Source organism: Rhipicephalus microplus, chromosome 5 (genome assembly GCF_043290135.1).
Source record: "Rhipicephalus microplus isolate Deutch F79 chromosome 5, USDA_Rmic, whole genome shotgun sequence".
Lineage (NCBI taxonomy): Eukaryota > Metazoa > Arthropoda > Arachnida > Ixodida > Ixodidae > Rhipicephalus > Rhipicephalus microplus.
In genome coordinates this window covers 135,935,069-135,956,842 of record NC_134704.1, presented here as the reverse complement: position 1 = coordinate 135,956,842, position 21,774 = coordinate 135,935,069, and the positions used below count along the sequence as shown (strand labels likewise).

Sequence of the window (21,774 nt, the reverse complement as noted above, 5' to 3'; positions counted from 1 at the left end):
GAAGAGGCTGCCCATACTGACACCTTTTCAGACCTGTCTGTGACGCAGCTACTCAACCTTGGCCACGAACAACGCCGGGATGATTCCCTGCGAACCATCATTGACAAGTTTGAGTCAGTGCCTCACAGCGCAGCTCTACAAATGTTGCTGGTAAAAGACGGCATCCTGTATCGCCGTAACCTCGATCCATATGGCCATGACTTGCTCCCCGTCATACCAGCACATCTTCGTGCGACTGTTCTCAACCAACTTCATGACGCTCCTTTGGCGGGCCACTTGGGCGTCTCTCGCACGTACGACCGTGTACGTCATCGTTTCTTTTGGCCTGGTCTTGCCCGTTCTGTTCGACGCTACGTCGCCGCTTGTGAGCCCTGCCAGTGCCGCAAAAAGCCCTCTTCCCTACCAGCTAGATTCCTTCAGCCGATCGACATTCCCATTGAACCTTTTTTTCAAGTTGGCCTCAACCTGCTTGGCCCATTCCCGATTTCCAGCTCAGGCAACAAATGGATCGCTGTCGCCACTGACTATGCGACACGGTAAGCTATCGCACGAGCACTGCCGACGAGTTGCGCAACCGATGTGGTGGACTTTCTGGTATATGATATTATTTTAGTACACGGAGTTTCACGCCAACTTCTCACTGACCGGGGCCGGCCCTTCCTATCAGCTGTCGTTTGTGAAATCCGGCGCTCTTGCTCTGCCAAGCACAAGTTTGCCACTTCGTACCATCCGCAAACGAGCGGTCTCACGGAGCGCCTCAACCACACCATAACCGACATGCTCTCTAAATACGTAGCGGCCGACCACCAGGACTGGGACGTTAATTTGCCATTTTGACGTTCGCATATAATTCATCACGTCACGACAGTGCCGGCTATTCACCATTCTATCTTCTATACGGCCGAGAGCCCACCCTACCATTTGACACCTTGCTGCCCTCGGTCACTGAGTATGCCGGCGAAGCCATCGCGCGAGCCGACCACGCACGCCAACTCGCCCGCAGCCGCCTGCAGGCCTCACAGGAGCACCAAAGACAGCTCTAAGATTCCCATCATCGAAACGTGCACTTTTCGCCCGGTTTTCTTGTCCTCCTCTGGTCCCCCACTCGGCGTGTAGGGCTTTCTGAAAAACTATTGTCACGCTACACTGGACCATACCGCGTCGTTCGACAGGTGACTGACGTTGCATACGAAATCGTTCCAGCCGATTCAACGTCATCATCGTCACCTTCGAGTGACATCGTGCCCATAGCTCGACTCAAGCCTTATCACTCTCCTTCTACCGCATCCAATTTGCTCAAGCACCAAGACGGTGCTTCTATCGCCTGGGGGTTATTATACACAACAGCCGGAACAGCCTGGCTGCAAGAAAGAAAAAGACGACGTTGGTGGCTGGTTGTTGATGAACTGTCACCATCTTGTTCGCCGTGCACGGTGCGTCGTATTTAATTTAATAAATAAGTTGCCCGTAACAATATAACTGCATATATCTGTATACTGGCACGCCCACTGTTTACTGCCAGCGGATGCCAGAACAACGGCTGCCACTCGCCATCGCCACTCCGTAAACGCATATCTGGCATTGATTGACCTTCCACTTACTTTAGGTACAGTTTAGGTAACAGTTAGAAATATTGCGAAGCTCAAATGCAGAAACTTCAAGCATTGCGACTCAGCTGCTTCGAAAGCAGCCTTACCCAGTGCCTCGTCCCAGCGAGGCCTATCGTGCCGCCCGCGTCGGTGTACCTGCTGCCGGCGCTTTTTACTTTAAATAGGCACAATTATAAAGTGTAAAAAGGACTGCAAAGTACAGTTTAGACATCTCTGAGCCTAAATAGACCATTTATCCGCGTGTGCGGTGCCCCCCACAAGGAGCGGTGACGATCGATGTGTCATGCTTTCAGCAACGTTGGTTGTCACCGAAAGCTTTCTTTTGAGCGCAGGAGTCGGTACTTCTCTGACTGGTACCTAAGAACACGCAATTTCGAGTTGGTAATTTGGTACGCGTTAGTGAAATAGCAAACTGGCATACGTTTTCAGCGGATTGTATTAGTCATTTCTTCGGCAGTTTTTTAGTTACAGGTATCCATATAACTGCAAATATGTAATCTGGTACGCAGATGTGTACTGCTACATCGTCGCTTGCGCGAAAGAAAGATACTCAATATTCACTCGTGTGCGTGGATATCTACCAAACAAGACATGTAAATCATCTGCATTTGTTGACCAGTAGCAAGTGCTGGAAATGACTATCAATTAAAAAATGACTATCGGCAGCAACAGCTGACAATCTGTGGCTGCTCCTCCAGTCAATTTGAGATTTTTCAGAGTTAAGATGTAGCTGCTTCAAAAAACTTCACGCTCTTGCTAATATCTGCACGTCATTCGGTGCCCGGAAGCCATTCGTCACTGTCGAATCGAGACGCAATTGTTATTTGGAAAGGAATGTCGTGTCAGCCTTCACTGTGCGACCTGTACACATAAAGTTGAACGGCGCGTTCTTCGAAATTATGGTCGTTTTACGAATCCATAAGTACGTTCTTGCGTGGCGTAGTAGGTAGCGTACTCAGTTAGAGATGAGGAGGTTGCGAGTTCAAATTCCGTCAAACGGTGTTTTATTTTTTCTCAATTTTTATTTTTTTTATTTTTATTGTGATTGCGCTTCATTTTACTTATGTATTTATTTATTTATGGCGAATAGACGCCCCCATTCTATCCTTGCGAAGCCATTTTGTGCAGAGTACAGGGACGCTGTCACTCCAGCGTCCCAGTACCTGCGCTGGGAGGCGCTGGTACCAACGCCATACTGGGCCCATAATCAGGCATGGCGCTGGACGCTGGTACCCAGTGGCGCTGGTTTTTGCAATAGGGCTTCTTCACTCCCGGTGTAAGATCTGTTTGTTGAAGCTGGACATACAGGACGTTTCGGTACGTGCACTCTTGTCGGTGCCATTCAGACCGAAAAATTTCGCGCACCCGTATGCCATGGCCGATAGACGGGTGGTAACTTCCAAACAAGGCTTTAACGTCCAGAGGTAGCTGCTTGGTGCGAATGCAGAAGGTAAAGGTGCGCGCACGGCAAATGGAGACTGCGATTAGGGTTACGAGGACTGAATGATGAAGAGAAACACACGAAAAAGAGCCCGAATAACCAGAAATGTAACTTAGAAGTGTGGCAGCTTGGGCTAGTTGGTATGGCATGACGATAGTTATAGCGCGAGAACAACACGACGATACAGAGACAAGAAGGACACTACGGACACGAGCGCTAACTTCCAACTGGGTTTATTGTGCAGAGCACGAAAATATATAGAGGAGACAGTAACCATTGGACAAAAAACCATATGGCACAAAGAACAGAAGCTTTAAGCTTTGGCTTTAGGAGTTGAACGTGACAGCGGTATCGTATCTGTATTCGAACTTGACTTAGTGCATACTTTTTATTGTAGAATGTTACTCGAGCAGTTGAAATTCTGGGTTACTACAAGACAAACGATAAAGCTGAAATTGGTCTAATTTAGGGAAGCTTCCGCATATGGCTGCATTCTATATATACGTAGCTTGCTTTAAACCACGAACATTTATGAGCTTGAAATATTCCCGAGCCTGCTCTGCACCCATTACGTGGTATTAAGGGAGTACGCGCAGTAACATGTGAGACTTTTATAATGTTCAGCCGGCTTTAACCAACAAAGTCTTCATTCCATGCTCTGACGCCCAATGGTTATGCACCCGTGTATTACGCAACATTACGGCAATATTAGATATTCTTTTGTGAAGCCTCTATAGAGGACGCGTGGTTATGAAGCAAGGTTATTTTCACTAATTATTCAAGTGAGCACATGGCTGTCTGCTAGAACTCCTCCTTCAAACATAAATTGTCTGGGTTCGATCCTCTCTCAAACCTAACTGTCATCATTTATTTGATTTGCATCTTTCTCAATTTTGCTGTCATGGACAAGAACATGTTTTTTTTTGCTCACAGCCAACGACGTCGACGACGACAACAACGCTGACACGAACACCAAAATTTCTGTAAAACGAGCTCTTTAACGCTATCGTGTTAAAGTTCTTTGAGGTGGAACAGGAACCAATGTTTCTGTGACCCGATGGCGAGCATCGTAAGAGCTTCGCTATCCAAACGCGCTTGTAGTCTTCATTCCATGATGTAGTAAAGGAATGGGCAAGAAAAAAACAGGGTGAGGAGAAGATGCCAGGATAAGAGTGATGGAGTGGAGGAAAGAAGAGAATAAAGCAGAGTATATAAAAAAGAGAGAACAAAGAAAAACAAAGGCAGAAAGACACCAAAGAGACGGACTCAAGTAACGGCAATGAAGAAATAGAAACAGTAAAAAAAGATGGAAGGAAAAAAATCCAAGACCGTAGCAAGGAGAAAAAAAAAAGCAGAGAAAAATAAACAGGAAAAAACTTGTAAAAAAACAAAGCGAAGCGAGAAAACTAAAAAAAGAGAGGAAGGAAGAACGAGAAAACTAAAGAGGAACAGTGCACGTGCTGACCAGCTTCGCACTTGCTTCTCGCTTGGTACTCCAAGTGCAAGCTGCGTTGGTGTTTTTGCTTCTACGGGAGGCATGGGGAGAGGTGGCATCTACAAAATGTTACAGTTTCTCAAAAACAGAAGACTGAGAAGAGTTCTAACCTCTTTTCACTGGTACACTCGTTGCGCCGCTCGCAGCACTTGGCGGTTGCTTGCATGCGGAAGTGGCGAAATCATTGCAAGTCTCGGTATTCAGGGCAGATGCGGTGAAACGTCGCCCAAATATCTAAATATTATTGTGACACAAGTTCGCCAGAACTATGAGGGAGTGCTTTGCGTGAACCATACGCCTAGTTTGTTTGCTCAGAAGATGGTGAAATGTTTGACCGAATGCCACCAAGTTCACTAAGCAGCTTCGCTTTTCGGCATTGCATATAAAGCCATTGGTAGTAGTAAGAAGCACTCGTGATGAGAAAAAAGTGAGCTTTCTGAAAATATCCTTTATAGTAATGCCATACCCAATCAGAATGAGTAGATATAATGGGCATCATTGCGTTCATATTTATGCACGTTGGGCAGTTTTTGTTTTTATTTTTATATACTTGAACCCCATGAGGGTTATCGTACGAGTGAGCTACGAAAAAGCTTTAAAGTATGTGTATATGAGTACACGTGTTGAGCACAAGTTCCAGCCACAACTTCAAAATTTGTCTATATATGTGGCGCAGGGCTAAATTTGCACGCAGCAATAAAGTTACCACACGTTGCTCGAAACCGTGCAAGGCTGAGTCACTGCAGAGCCAGTGGCACGTTTCCTCATGTTTATTCAGGCACCTGCAATGAATGCCTGAGTGGTCCTTGAGTACGTGCTGGTTCAAGAGAACCTTTGAGCTACGACGCATGGTAAACCTCGTTCGTAATAGCTATCCTACCAAAGCAGCAGAGATTTTCTAGACTCTTTGATATGAAATCTTATTGCACGCAGGATATGTGAGAGACACTGAGCAAATCCCGCATCATTTTAACCTATCTTATTTACCAGCTGTACAGAATGCTATGGTGGGAATTTAGCACGTGATAGTTCATTGTAGTTATGATTTTAAATTGACAATGCACAATAAACCTCGACCGTAACGTCTCTGCTGTAAAATATGTAAAACTAGTCGAGAAGCTCTAATTGTCGAAGAACCTAATTTTTCATACTTACTGCCCTCACACGGTATCTGGGGGCTGATTAGCCAACGACCTGTGGACCTGGTGACCTCCTCTGCCTGCCTTTCTGACTGCTTGTCTCTCCCTCTCACTGAACTTTGATATTTGTCTATGCAGGATTTGCACACAGTTGACCTGTCGGACTTCCAAAACTCGGGGACAAATCTGAGTGGTTTTGTGCTGGTAAAGAGAGAACTGTGGGAGCACGACGTTGCGGGAGTGCGAGATGCTTACTCTCGCAGTGGCTTCCATCCGATGTTCCATGGACAAAGGGCCTCGAGAAAGTCTATAAGGGTGAGATTGGCAATGCGTATATTTTAGCTTCCTCAAATATAAAGAGTCTACTTTGTTAGTCAAACTTCTGTACAAAAATAGCTTCCTCAAATATAAAGAGTCTACTTTGTTAGTAAAACTTCCGTACAATAATCTTGTTTCTACGACGATGGATACCTTAGCAATGTAATATCTTACCACGCATGACCACTTTAGCGAACGTCACCGGTACGCAGACGCACTTTCAGGGTCTCCAGCACGTCCTTGTAAAAAAATTAATTTTACTTAATAAATGAGAATGTTTGGCAGCAGATGAGAATAACTTCTTTTTTTGGGATGTCGAGGCCATAGCAAACGCATCATCAGGTTTATTGAATGAATGTACAAGCGCCTGTTGGACTGCGATGAACGCAGAAAGGCATGTGACTATTATTATATTACAAAAAAAAATACGCACTATTTTTTCAGCTCTTGTGTTTTCACTAGCCTTAGAAAACTGGAAGGGAGCAGCGTGTCAAGGTCTTGAAGCCCAGAGAAAAAAAATAAAACAATGACTTGCTGAGAACTCATTAGGCAATTTTACAGGCACGAGGTGCGATTGGCTTCGGATAAGATTTGCTTTGGCATGCCAGGCAGGCTCCTTCTTAAACCACCCTTTTCTTTAAAATTGAAAATATTTTGCAGAAGTTAGGGCAGTAGATATACCGTCAATACCGTATTTTTGTGAATACAAGTAGCACCAGCGCATATCACAATTTTTCGCTCATCATTACAGTTTCTAATTTGCAAGATTCCAATAAATCCTCCACGCCACACCTCTGTTGATCCTATATTCTGGGCGCTCCTTTTGTTTGCGTAAATTATTTTACTCATTCTCTCACCCTATAATATACAACTGGGTCTTCAACTGCTGATGTTTTCGTCTGATGAAAAAAAAATGCATATCATGACTGAAGACCCTGCAGATACGAATAACAGGCTTTCACGTAAGGCACTTTGCCGGCCGTTGAACTTGGTTTTAGATCGTTTTTTAACGACTGCGTGATAGGCCTGTTTGGCACTAAAAAAATTAGAACATTGTTTTTCGTAAGCGCAAAAAGGAGAATTGTAATTGGAAATGTTAGATATGTTTACCCATCGTAGTTCGAGGCATAATACATAGTCATAAATTGCATACTGATGTGGTGATAACGTTAGTGTAACGACTATAAAAAAGCATGAAGCTTTCCAGTTCTACTTTCGGTGGGGCTGAAAATTTTGGTGGCTCGTCAAGTAGGGTTAGGTAAGAAGGATTCCGGGTTCCACTGTATTAAATGACAAAAACAGAAATGCTACAACAAACTCGATACTACCGGATGATTCTGCTTCCATCCAGACAGATGCGGCTCTGACGCAAGATGCGCTGGACCTTCTGGTACTTGCCGTCCAAAGGCTAGCGTCAGTACAAACTCTTCCTCGACCACCTAGCGTGCAATGCCATGAGTCGCAAGCGTCACGACATAGACCACAGTCACAGGCCTTTGTCGACGCAGTTAAACAGGTGTGGGCTCCTACTTCGAGCTTCCTAAAATATAGATGCCATGTCCCCGTGTACACTATGTATACAGGACATTTCGCTACACGTGTTTCAATCTCTCTTAGAAAATTGTAGTTTTAGAGGCGAAGCTCCTCTTAGTCTAACCTTGTCACTTGTCACGCGTAACCGAGAGAAGACGAGACGAGAAAGAAAAGAAGGCGAAAGAATTGGATGACTATTTCTCTTCTCTTTATCTAGATGGCGTTACTCTGCCGTTACTCTCTGATTGGCTGCTGCGCGCGCTTTGTTGGAGCGCGCAGAGAATGAGTGTTTCTCTGTCTCCTAGTCACCATACGTGTCGGGTCACTGGTGGGGCATAAACAAATCAGAGTGGCGGGCGCTTTCAAGATGATTGTGCTCGGCTTCCTTGGCTCGCGTCACTGCATTCTCAAACGCGATCGGACACACGGGCACATGCATGGACGAATGGACACACGGACGGATGGATGGAAGGGCGCTTCGCCCTACTAATTATCATTCACTCCGTGGATACCCTGTGATTTTTTTATATATCTTTGCGCAGTGGAATTGTACACTGCGTAACTTTGGACGAATTAGAACAGCAAGGTAGGATTTGGTGTGTTAATATGTTCGGGTACATGTACAGCGCAACCCACGTGAAGGACAAAAAAGCAAGAGACACGAGCGTCACGTGTCATCTGCTTCATTGTGTTGTGTATGTGCCCCACCGCAAGATTACACGAAGATTTAATATTAAGACCTATAGAAAAAGAGACAACGACTGATGTTAAGAATAGTACCTTCTGTTTTGTGCATTAGAGTAAGATTGAAACATTTGGAATCTCAGAGCGCGCTAATGTAATTAGTAGGAACATTTAAGGCGTGTGGCTTTGAGGTATTTTGTCCTGGCTGTGGCGCTCTTTAGGATCTTGCCCTGGCACTTGAGATTGGCAAAGATGGTTTCCATTTATGAATGAAAAATGCTCATTAGTCCTATTTCCACGATGAAATAAAGAAGCTTTCAGCAGTGATTCAAAAATGACTTTTTCAAAATTTCCAAACTGTTTTCAGCTAGCATAAAACACCCAAACATTTATGCATGTATTACAAATTATGAATACATACGCAAGCTTATTGGATACCTATCTTCAGCGGTACTATACATAGCCTATGTATTTCAAAGAAGGCACTCGCTATTACTAAGCATTTATACGCGAACCAGGCACGGGAAGAAACACGTTCGACAGGACTGGTGCCTACTACTAGAAAATTTTATTCGGAAACGAACAAAAGCATATATGAGATTTCGTAGGCATGCATGACCAACTAGCGCATACACAAGCCTTGCAGTGAACACGTGGCTATCAGACATCAACCATCAGCACAATCGGGCTGATTCCTAATATCGTTCACCAAACATCCTTAATATAATAACCTTAATGTGTGCCATGGCACTTCTCGCACACCTGTAAAAGCCGCAAACACTACGTGTCCATGTGCAGCACACTGCAAAGACACATTTTATGCTTTATTGCGATAAATATATCCCGTCCAAATGCACCAGTTTGTCAAGCGCCGCTACTGAAATACAAAAGTTAGTAGAGGGAATGAGGCCTATCACGTTCAAAAAAGTCACACTGGTACCACGCTTTTGATCTGAGCTTCTTTTATGTATTTCCTAGTTCGATATACTCTCGGTGTGTAGGATATACCTAAATTTTTTTTTTGTCGTATAACAGCAGGACTTCACTCTGTACAATTAGCGCTTATGAGCTTGGGAATGTTGAAAATAAGCTCTGAATGGAACAGATAGATTCTCTCTTTACTGACAGGCGTTGTTGCTGCTATCTTGTTTACCTTGTATTATTATCAAAGAATGTTCCTTACTTTGCAGTACCAAGCTTCTCGTATTGCTGTTTTTGCAGCTCTGACATCCTTTGATGCATTCGAGTGTAAAGCATTATATTAACGGCTGAGCATAAGAGCTCCAACATTGTTTCTGACTCAGCCAAGAGTGTCAGGCTGTGATACCAGAGGAGGATTATAGAATAGATGTGTAAGAGGATTATGGAAAGGCCTCTCAGTGAATTCTTGCGGGAATGCCTTATCTTTGCTCACATATACGTGTCTTTCAAAAAGACTTAGTTTTGAAAGCGGAGGAATTCGGTAACGACTAATAGCTCATTGAGGTAAACAGCGCGAAACATGAAAACAGAGCATAGGAAGGACACAAGACGAGCGCTGGTGGCGAACAAGGGATTGAGATTATAAAGAGAGCCCTGCTTACTAGAAATTGCACTGCGTAAAGTTTCTGTATACTGAGTAGTATGTGCTCTAATTTTATAATTTCGCATTAGAGCAATGCATATCTTTGGCGACTTTTATCATATCTATCTATCTATCTATCTATCTATCTATCTATCTATCTACCTATCTATCTATCTATCTATCTAGCCTAGCCACCTACAACTTTAGGCTCTCCTGGTCGTTTCGATAATGATATCGATGCCAAAATTGGTATGCCATAAAATGACTGTATAACGAGCATAAACGCCCACTAAAACATGAAATTTGTGACATCTATGTTATGAATGTCATGATTTACGTTTCATGGTCTTGCTGCTGTTGCGGTAGTTTTGCGCACGTGACATGTTGCAAAACTGGAGTAGTATGAAAAGACTGCATGGCCAACACAAGCGACAAACCCTTATCATAGAAATCATGACATGCATGTCATTTAACAACATGACTACACGCCACACTCATGATGCGCTCGCAGCCGTTTCACTTGCTTATCATATGTCAAAGTATATACATATACTAGGCATATTTCATTGCATAAAGCAATGAACAAGTCCTTATGCAGTTTTATACAGAAGTAACATCATATATAGAATTCAGGGAGCGCATAAACATGGTATAAATCAACACTTTTTGAAACGTCGTGAATTCATATTGTCACAAAGACACAGGCACGCAGGTACAAAATAGGGCGTTTACTTTCGCAACCCAAGGGCCAGAAAACCGAACACCAGAGCACGCGCACACAGAACTACTTCGTTGTCCTCTTCAGAGGCTGGCTACTATAGTTGCCAGCCTACCTTGCGTCAATTCCCCCCTTTCAAGAGAGACCGTCCCGGTCGATTGACTGAGATGCTAGAGGTGGCCATGAAAGAAAAAAAATGATCACGTCAATGGGAAAAAAAAGCCCGCGCTGTTGTAGATAATAAGGAAAAAGTTCGAAGTGTTCATAACTCGCGGGCGTGGTATGGTTTCATCCGTACTACATGGACTACTTCTGGACGTGGACGTCTTCGGTTTAAACTGGTGTCGGAGCTTTGGGGATTTACCTCGTAATTCACGTCACTGAGGCAGCGCACAACTTCGTAAGGGCCAAAGTAGCGCCGCAATAGCTTCTCCGAAAGCCCACGATGTCGAACTGGTGTCGAAACCCATACATAGTCACCTGGTTGATAGTGGACGCTCCTTCGGCCTTGGTTGTAACGGCGAGCGTCGATATCTTGCTGCGCGCGAATGCGGTTCCGCGCAAGCTGGCAGGCTCCCTCGGCTTTCTCAACGAAGCCGTCAACGCTGTCATTTCCGCTGTTGTCCTGGTCTACGGGGAGCATAGCGTCTAACGGTGTTCTGACGCGACGGCCATAAACAAGCTCGAATTGTGTTAGGTCTGTGGTCTCTTGCACAGCGTTGTTATAAGCAAACGTGACGTACGGCAAAATTTCATCCCACGTTTTGTGCTCTACATCAACATACATAGATAGCATGTCGGCCAATGTTTTGTTTAACCTCTCCGTCAAGCCGTTTGTTTGGGGATGATAAGCTGTTGTTTTCCGGTGGTTGGTGTGCGTCAGCTTGGTGACTTGTTGCAATAACACTGCCGTAAATGCTGCTCCGCGATCGTTTATGAAAACAGCAGGTGCACCATGGCGCAAAACAATGTCGTGGACAACGAATCTGGCGACTTCAACTGCAGTTCCCTTAGGCACAGCTTTGGTTTCTGCATAGCGAGTCAGATAGTTGGTCGCGACAATTATCCACTTATTTTCTGAGGATGACGTAGGGAAGGGACCAAGAAGATCCATTCCTACTTGCTGAAATGGTGCTCGAGGCGGATATAAAGGTTGGAGGAAACCGGCGGGCTTTGCGGGTGGAACTTTACGCCTCTGACAGTCATGGCAGGTGCGAACATAGCGCTGAACGGACGAATACAGCTGTGGCCAGTAGTACTTCTGTCGGATGCGCGCTAATGTCCTGATCGGTAGACCACCGTTATGTCGTACTCTTGAAGACGGAGGCTCCAGCGGGCGAGGCAGCCTGATGGATCCCGTAGATTGGCAAGCCAACAGAGCGAATGGTGGTCACTGACCGCTCAAAATGGCCGGCCGTATAGGTAGGGTCGAAAATTGCTAATGGCCCAAACGACTGCTAGGCACTCTTTTTCGGTGGTAGAGTAATTAGCCTCTGCTTTTGTGAGACTGCGGCTCGCGTAAGCGATCACATGCTCTGCGCCGTTCTGCCATTGAACTAGAATCGCTCCAATTCCCACGTTGCTGGCGTCTGTGTGGATCTCGGTGTCGGCAGACTCGTCGAATTGTGCCAGCACTGGAGCTGTCTGCAGTCGATTGCGCAGCTCTACGAAGGCTTGTTGTTGTTCTTCCGTCCATACAAAAGGTACATCTGGCCGTGTCAGTCTTGTAAGAGGTTCCGCAATTTTCGAAAATCCTTCGACAAAACGGCGGTAGTACGCACAGAGTCCGAGAAATCGCTGAACAGCCTTTTTGTCTCCAGGACGAGGGAAATCGGCAACGGCAGCCAACTTTTCCGGATCTAGTCGAACACCCCCCGGGCTAACCACGTGGCCGAGAAAATTGAGTTCCTGATAGCCGAAGTAGCACTTTTCGGGCTTGATGGTAAGGTTCGCTCTCCTTATTGCAGTGAGGACACTTTTTAGCCTTGAAAGATGCTCGTCAAATGTGGTTGAAAACACAACGACATCATCTAAGTATACAAGACATGTCTGCCACTTTAGTCCAGCTAATACAGTGTAGGCTGGCAACTATAGTAGCCAGCCTCTGAAGAGGACAACGAAGTAGTTCTGTGTGCGCGTGCTCTGGTGTTCGGTTTTCTGGCAGTGGAAACAAAGGGGCCTGTGGTCGGGTGTACGCCAGATGTCACTCTTTCTCGGTCTTGCTTCGGCGATCAACGCTGAGCTGCGAGGGCGGAAGCCAACCTCCATTTGCTGAGCGTGTCGCTAATTGGGGTAAAATACGCTGGTTGAACTGCACGATGGAGGACGTCGCACTGCTTCCGCGTAGCTCATCTTGACGCAGTGCCTCTGTTGTGGCGCCTCGGATGGTTGGGGAGCGTGAACGGCTTGCCGTAGCTCGGCGCGTACCATCTCCGCAATGGAGAGCTGCTCTGCAGGTGAAGCAGTCACCTGCATCTTTTGTAGCTCTTCCTTAATGAGAGCTCTGATAAGCTCTCGCAACGTGCTGATGTCATTGCCGAGAGTGACAGAAGTGACCTCACTTGGGTTTACACCACGGTTATACTGCCTGGCACGCTGTTGAAGGGCCCTCTCCGTGGCAGTGGCTTCCTCATGGAACTCCGCAAGTGTCGCAGGCGGGTTTCGAATCAGGCCGGCAAAAATCTCTGCTTTAACACCACGCATTAGGTGGCGAACTTTCTTGGATTCGGACATAGAGGGCTCCGCACGCTTGAAAAGCCGATCCATGTCCTCTACGTAGGTCGTCACCCTTTCGTTAGGGCCTTGAATCCTTGCCTCTATAGCACGCTCCGCTGTCTCTTTCCTGTCCTTTCGGGCAAATGCCTTGAGGAACTGCCGTTGAAACTCATCCCATGACGTAAGCGCTGCTTCATGGTTCTCAAACCACGTTTTCGCGGAGTCCTCCAGGAAGCAGTACACATAGCGTAGCTTACGCTCTGGGGTCCAATCGTTGATGACGGCGACCCGGTTGAAATGCTCGAGCCAGTCGTCGGCATCTTCAAAAGCAGCTCCGTGAAATGTGTTCGGCGTCTTGGGCTGGTTGATAACCAGGTGCGCTGGTGCTGGCGCGGTGACTTTAGGCGGTGTTTGATTCATAGTCCTCTGACGTTCAGGCCGCAAACCATGCTGTGGCTCGAGTCCCTGGAGACGATGGCTGGAACGTACGTGCACAGGGGTAAGCTCGGCTGATATACTCGATGGACTTGCGTCAGGGGTGCTCTCAGGGGACCGTATCATCTACCGTACCCAGCACTTCCACCACAAAATGTCACAAAGACACAGGCACGCAGGTACAAAATAGGGCGTTTACTTTCGCAACCCAAGGGCCAGAAAACCGAACACCAGAGCACGTGCACACAGAACTACTTCGTTGTCCTCTTCAGAGGCTGGCTACTATAGTTGCCAGCCTACCTTGCGTCAATATTTGCTGTGCAGATTTAAAAAGGCGCTACCCTTTAGCGCTGAGAAATTTCTTTCACTCTCATTATTATGTAATATGTTTGCGCTGAGTACGCCGCTTGACAGTTTGAAGCATCCCTTTTTCTACTGTCAAAAACTAACAGACAATAATTACATCGAAAGCATAGGGGATGTTATTATAGGTAATTGTAATGTAAACTCAAAAGGAAAAGTGGACAGAAACATAACTTGCCTGGCAGTTATCTTTTTGTCGATTTTTCTTTCGGCAAACTTACACTACAATTACTTTAATACCCTCCCTTATGCTTTCTATGGTATTATTGTCTGTCAGTTCTAAATAATAGTGCATCTAACAAAACAAACGTGCCCTTCAGTTTACGCTTTCCTTCGTTTTGTTGCTGCATGTTTTGCCGTGAAAAAGCCGCGGGATGTTTGCACAATACCTTCAAAAGTTTTGGAGTAGCCGGCACAGTATCTGTGCGTCGAAATCCACACACATTTTAAAGTCGCGCAAGACACGTTCATGGTTTTTAACGAACTAGCCCATTTTGAAGTTTCTCTTCCCATAAATATTTCAAAGACATTATGCCTGCATCAGAAGTTGAAAATTGCCACTTAATATTTCGATAACTCAAAAACATTCCGGCATATTTACGGAGTGAAATGATTAGTGGGGCGAAGCGTCCACTCGTTCGTCCGTCATTCTGTCTCTCTTCCATCCGTCTGTCCGTCCGTTCGTATATCAGTTATTCTGTCTGTCTGTCTGTCTGTCTGTCTGTCTGTCTGTCTGTCTGTCTGTCTGTCTGTCTGTCTGTCTGTCTGTCTGTCTGTCTGTCTGTCTGTCTGTCTGTCTGTCTGTCTGTCTGTCTGCGAAAGATCTCGAACGATGCGAGCGATGGGAGTGCCAACTAGAGAACAGGTCGCGTACCAGGGGCGGCTACGACAGACAACTGCGGCACTTAAGCCCTTAAAGAACTTCTACCTAAAACAAGTAAAACTGTAAAGACGACTCTCTGTTCTCATTCGCTCACCGTATTCCCTTTGCTTGTTGCAGACACGAATTTCAGGACTCACCGGGTCGATTCACATGGATTCGATGGGACGCCGACATAATATTTCTCTGCAAGTTGTCCGGATGAAGCGATTGGGACTGGCGTCGGTTGGTGCATACTAACATTTGTTTAGCTATGCTACGTCAACAGTTTTAACGCCAATCATTGTAGACTACTCCCTGATACTTCCTATTTTACTACAGCTGAAAAATAGGAATGTTCTTTTTCTAACAGCAGAGGCACTTTATGTAAGGGCACTTAAGGTATTTCAAGGTGGAGGTTTGAACGATAGCTATGCATTCATTCGTAATGGTACAAAACAAAAAACGATGTTAAACGCTAACAAGGTATGCTAGTTCCGCTTACAATACGCGAATTTTAACTTAGTTTTTTTTGCCGAGTGAATTGTAGAAGTTTTGCTTGGTGCATTTTTGAAAGGGGAGGGGATTTTTAGCATTTTTTCAGCAAACGTACTTATTTTAGTGATCACTGTGTTCACAAGGACGCGTTTGTCCTTTACTGTGTGTTTTGACGCCTTACTAATTGACTGCATGGATATGCGCATGATTCCCTATGAAGAAGGTAGAAGGTGCTTTAGGGGAAGGTTAATGTTCCCACCCATACCTCGTCCTACTATGTTTATGTATGGGGAACATCTTGCACACCGCCTCTTTAGGTGACCCCTGAACCACCCCGTGAGCCCACGCTCACAGTTGAGTGTTGAAAAGTAAGTTGGAGAATTGTGAGTTATGGTAAACGTGCTTTCAGTTGAGTGGAAATAATTTCCTGGACCAAATGTTAAGAAGTAGCCATGTGCATTCGTTCATATTTGAGAATATTGTAGATGTACAAAACACTTAGTTGTTTTAAAAAAGATTTCCTGTATCAGGGATCTTTTCTTAACCACAATTAAAAATAATATCGGGTTTGAGGAAACTCATTATATCTCCTCTTAATAAGGACTCCTTTTGTGATCAGAGAGAGAGAGAGAATTTATTTACAGAAAGATAGAGAAGTTGGCCTGAGCTAGAGTTTGCCCTGGCCTGCTACTCTACACTAGGGAAGGGTGACTGGGGAGTGAAAGAGTAATGAATGACGATGGTAAGGTACAGAGATGATATGTTCTTATTAGGCTGGGTAACTACAGACGTGCATCCAGTCCAGTGGCTTCTAAGAAAGCGATGACGGCTCGTATAACCACATGTGTGCTGCTGGCGTCAGGCCAAGAACCCAACACAACCTCATCAGTTAATAGTCGACTAATATATCGGCCAATCGAAGATATCAGTTGCTGACGTTCGCTTTCATATGCTGGACAGTCGCAAAATATATATTCGAGCATTTCTGGCAACCGACAGTGATCACAAATTGGACCTGTGTCATTACAGCCAATCAAGTGGGTGTAACGTCTCGCGTAAGCCACACCGAGACCAATGCGGTGGATAATGCATGAGATGTTTCACTTTAACTTGTGAGGCATATCAAACTTCATTTCCGGGTCTCATTTGTGCATCCGCTTGTGATGGGGTTCTGGTTTTTGCGAGTGCTCTAAGATGGAGTTGCGCATTACGCGTCGAAGTAGGATGTTAGTATCTTGTCGAGAAAATGCCATGCACACTTCCGGGGCACTATTTAAAGCTCTCTTAGCTTCAGCGTCCGCATCTTCATTGCCCATTATGCCACAATGAGCAGGTATCCATTGAAATGTTATATGATGTTCATTTTTTGTAGCAATGCCAAGAAGCTCTGCAATTTCAGTTGGTAAAGTATAATATGGACCTTGTCTCATGAAGCCATCGAGGGTTCGTATTTCCTTGTGGCTTCGTGCTACAAACGGGTGGTTGTATTCTTTCCCTTTCTTAATCATTCCGCCACCTAGCGGATTTCCACAGAGCTCATTTGCAATTCCCTTGTTTTCTCGATAGCATCTGGCAACACTGGCGGTAACGCAAGTGTCATGGTGAAGTACAACTTTATTGGGCGTAAAATTTCACTTGTAAAACGAAAACGTTTGTTTAAGTAGTTGAGGAATGACTTCCAAGCTCTATAACACCTCTGCTTCGGACACAACATATGATTTGCCTCTTGCGGGACTCGGCGCACCCGTAATTTTTGTCAATGCAGCCTCCTCAAGTGTGATGCCCGTGGGACGGCTTTCAGCTTTTTTATAGTAAAGTACCAAGTACTCTAACTCGTTAACAACTTTTTCTAAACACACATTTATTACTGGGAAGAACTGTCCTTGTTATTTTCGAAGAACATTGGTATTTGCACTGTCACGCGATCTTATGATTGAGTCCACTTCCTTAAACAGACGTGAAAAAAAACGTTTTAGCAATCACACACTTCATACTTGAAACTTGAAACTTCATTCTACAAACACGTGCGATAAAATTGTCTACGCGAGTGCGCAGTTTCAATTCTTCTGGCAACTTTCGCTTCACTGATGCAACCGCAAAACATATTCGTCCGAGCCTGCCTGTCTCTATGAAAGAGACGTGCATAGAATGTTCGCTTCATGAGTCTGTTCCCGCGCTCATATCAGCCACTTGCATCGCATTTCCACTTCGCTTCCCTTTCATTGTACAGCTCCCCACTTAACCGAACAAAAACAGCAGGATACTTTCAAGGCACCAAGGACGTGCCTGGCTTCACGATAAATGTTTGAAGAAACACGCCTTTCTTCTGAAAAATGCTTGCAAGATTCTTCACCTGTGCTTGCTCGACTGCGGAAGAAGTGCCGATGGCGGCAAAACGTGGCGAAAATTGGTGGTCGTTGTAGGAGCACGAAATCATTAGAAAAGCGTGCGTTGACCCAATGTTGAAATTCGTGAGGAATAAAAAGAGTGGCTAGCAGTTAGAAGCATAATTAACTCATTACCTCTAGTAGCTGGCGTTTTCATAAAAGTGAGTTTTAAAGGGTGAAAAACTGTAGCAATTTCACTTTTGTTAGCGTGGCGCTGCAAGGCCTGAAATCATCTTGTAACAGTCCAAAACAGATCTTGAAATGCATGAAAAACAATCTATAGTCTGTTTACAGTCAAATATGAGCTCTGTTCAACGCTCTCGCAGTCCTACCAAGATAACTTTATGACCCATGCAATAAAGCTTGATCATTCCTGTGACGTCAAACAAGTTTGGTATTATTCAGGTAGATGGATTTCCCACAGAGACAAATGTTCGTGTCTCGGTTCACGTTCTTAATATGAACTTCGAGCGAAAGTTCAAAAAAGATTTCGGAACCACTCCCGGGAAAACAAAAAATTTCAGTAGGTATGACGAACATTTCATTACTGATCAGCGTATTATTTGTTTGCAACATAAAGGAGAAAGTATTTACGGCCACAATGTAAATTCCCAGGCACGGCTCTCTTGCACAGCCTAATGGCAGACGTGCCGAAGTTTTGGGAAATTGAGCGTTCTTAGGTTTGAACGTATTTTTTGTTAGAGCACACCCTATAAAAATAGGTGAGGGCGCAAACAGTCTATATTCAGTGATGCATAAAATAAAATGTTCTGCAAAAGTTGCCAAGGTTAACATGGCACATTTGGGAAATAGCTGAATATTTCAAAGGTGGTGCAAACATTTTCAATGACTGTAACTTCCATTCCCCAAAGCTACCAGGGTCGTTGACCAACTGCAGTGTGAATAACGTGCGTTAGGCACAAATAATCCTTGACAGAGAAGTGAGAATAAGTAAGACAAAATGCATCGGCAAATGCTCTTTCCCTTTAACACGCATAGTCTGCAGCCTAAACAGTCTTTGTCTAAGCTCAACGCAATCATTCAAGTACGGGCGTTCCTTTTTGTGCGACTCTGGCCTGATATTTACTTATTGGAAGTGGTAAAGTCTGTGTTATATGGCTGCAAGTACGAGAAAGAATTTTTGGTTACGTTCGTATGCGTTGATCTCAAAGATATCTTGAAGAAAGCATTAGTGGTAACTGCAAGCCATCACGCACATTATATTGAAAAAAAAAGTCACAAATAGGAGCCGTAAGCTCCTGTAGAGTTCAACACGTTTTGTTCATGCAAGCGGCAGTCTTTATTCGAGGCTGGCAGGCATAAGTTTACACGCCACAGGGGGAGTCCACCTTCATTTTTTCCTATCTCGTGGTCCGTGTGCACACTCCAGTTAAGAATTTGTCGGTTGCTATACATGAAAAAACATAATGCGTAAAAGGGCAAAGTACGGGACAGTGAAATAGCGTGGTGGATTGTTTGTTCAAGTATCACTTAGCATCTTCTGTCTCCAATATATTCTTACTATATTTATTCATCATCGTAATATCACTGACTATTTGCTATTGTTGTCATCAAGTACCAACAATTTTCGAACCCTCGTTTTGACGTCAACGTGGGACGCAGGTCAGTGTTCACGCCTAATGAGGCATGTAAGGCTTTAGTGTTATTAAAATGTAGGAAAAAAATAGAGAACTTGTGTGGCATTTCCGAGTGCCAAACAACTCACGACGCAGTCAGGGGGGCAGGGGCTGACCAATCTTGTTCAAAATGTCCGGCACCACTTGAGCCTCGACGCAGATAACACAATGTCGTCGCATCATAATTACTTGTTTATGACCATGTTACAAACCATACAATTGAAGTAAAACGTAGTTCTTTTTCTTCCTGCATTACGATTCCACGTAAGCTCCTAATAAGGGTAACTTTGTGCTCATACGAAACTAAATGTAAAATGAAAGCATCGTGACTTTGATTAGTAAATGGAAAGATTGATATTTTTGATTCCTCATTAAGTATGCATACTTTGTGGTATTGCAATATTTTGCAAAACAGTATCTAAATACTATACTGCCATCGGGGACACCAACAAGCGCTTGTTCATGTGTCAATTAAATGACATTTTGTTTTTGTTGTATTTAAACTTTATCCTAATGAAATTTGTAAAATATAACGAACATATATCAACATCGACGGAGGATGGGATGGGACAGGAGTAATCCCCTTTTGTTGTTCCTCGTCCGAAGTTAGCTACTACACATTAAATAAAGTTCATGATTAATTTACGGATAATTAATAATTTAAATAATGAACAGTTTGTTCATTTACGTAGCACTGTGTTCGGGATGGAATTTGCTTATTATTGCAACAGGCTACAATCTATTGTGTGTCCTAAACATTTTTTTATCTGGGGCGATGCCTATCGCACGGAAAGCTTGTTATTAGAGTGCGCTAGCATATGAATATTTGTGAACGCTACAGTGTGGCCACATTACCTTACCTACCCGGTCATTTTCTTTTCATTATTGAGGTCGGAACATGGAGTGCCTCCACCGGTCTCACCATGACCCAGACGGAGCAGATGTTCCAGCAAGAAATCTTAAGCGCCCTGAAAAACAAAACTTTCAGAATTACTACGATATTGGTATGCTCGCAGTTTTCCTAATACAATTTATCTCATGTCTGGAAGCCTATTTTTTGCTGGAATCATTTATGCTTTTGTCAAGTTTTTCAGATCTTCCATACACCTAAATATTTTCATACATGTGTTACATGTTCACAAAACCAGATCTTCTCTCAATTATACTGACAGCCGTACAGTTTAGAGAAATGATTGTGTGCTGTAATAATAAGCAAGTTAATTAACCTCACAACCTAAGGGCTAAGCCTAAAATAAGTGGCTGTACGCTGTGCCCACTTTAAAGAAGCTGTATCTCTTTCAGACATTGTTTACAATATTAGGCCCAGGCATTCTCTGATAGGTTGCAGTTATCCTAATTGCAAGACGAGTCATGCTACCATCTTTTCTACTTTTTGTGCGTGTCTTGTCCTGCGCTTTACGAACGTCACGGTGAATCCTAAATAGACAAAACTTGTTATCTTGATGCTTTATTAGCAAGTCGAGTGTGAAGGTGAAGCACAATTGTTACAACTAAAGAATGTTATATGTCTTAAATGAAAAAGTCACGTGTTAACAATGGAGCTATTGTTATGTTTTGGTCATCTTAACAGACATAGTGTGAAAGTGAGTGTCCATATATTTTTTCGAGTATACTTGTGGACGCCGAAATATTGAAGACATGACACATTGCCTCGACAGCATTCTGAAAGCCAACTGAATTGTGTTGTACAAATTGTTTGTAGAAGCTTCAAGTGAATTTTTTCTCGTCACAGAATGCGCCTTACGTTATGGAAAAAGGGCCATCAGAGAATATGGTGGGTAATGATCGCTTCGAAGGATTCTGCGTGGATCTGCTCCGAGAAATATCCCGGCTCCTGGGCTTTCACTTCCAGTTGCGGCTTGTCAGAGATGGCGCCTACGGCAGCAGAGACTCCCACGGTCATTGGAATGGCATGGTCCGTGAGCTACTCGAGATGGTAAGACTAGGAACGTTTCTTCGCCTACGGCACTTCACTTATAGGACTGCTGTGGATACGAAGAACCTTTTTGTCAGCAATGCATTAAAAAAATCTAATAGTGCGTGGACTTTACACTGCTTTGAAAGTAGATAGAGAAGCCGGCCTTGCGTGATACCGTGCCTCTTCGTGTACGAAAAAAAAAGAGCTTGCGTAAAAAAATGCTGTATAGAAAGTAAGGAAGCTTCAGATAATGCCATTTTTTTACATTTACGCTTGTGTTCAGTACTTTTGTATGGCTTATGTTTCTCTTTGGCACTCTTGATGGGAAGAAAAACTTTAGAAGCTACGGCTTTCCGTATGCTGTGTTCGCATGCTGTTGAAGCCTAAAATAATAATATGTGGAATTGAAGTCCCAAAACCACAGTACAAAGATAAGGAA

General features: G+C 44.3%; 1 protein-coding gene across 1 annotated transcript in view; it reads left to right on the top strand.

Annotated features, from left to right (window-relative positions):
- Window positions 1-21,774, top strand: part of LOC119173706 (glutamate receptor ionotropic, kainate 3-like) — a 142,811-nt gene that overhangs the window by 108,237 nt on the left and 12,800 nt on the right. Inside the window, exons 6-8 of the mRNA XM_075894622.1 lie at window positions 5,824-6,000; window positions 16,402-16,409; window positions 21,150-21,353. Coding sequence (XP_075750737.1) covers window positions 5,824-6,000; window positions 16,402-16,409; window positions 21,150-21,353 — 389 coding nt within the window. The remainder of the gene's footprint in view (window positions 1-5,823; window positions 6,001-16,401; window positions 16,410-21,149; window positions 21,354-21,774) is intronic.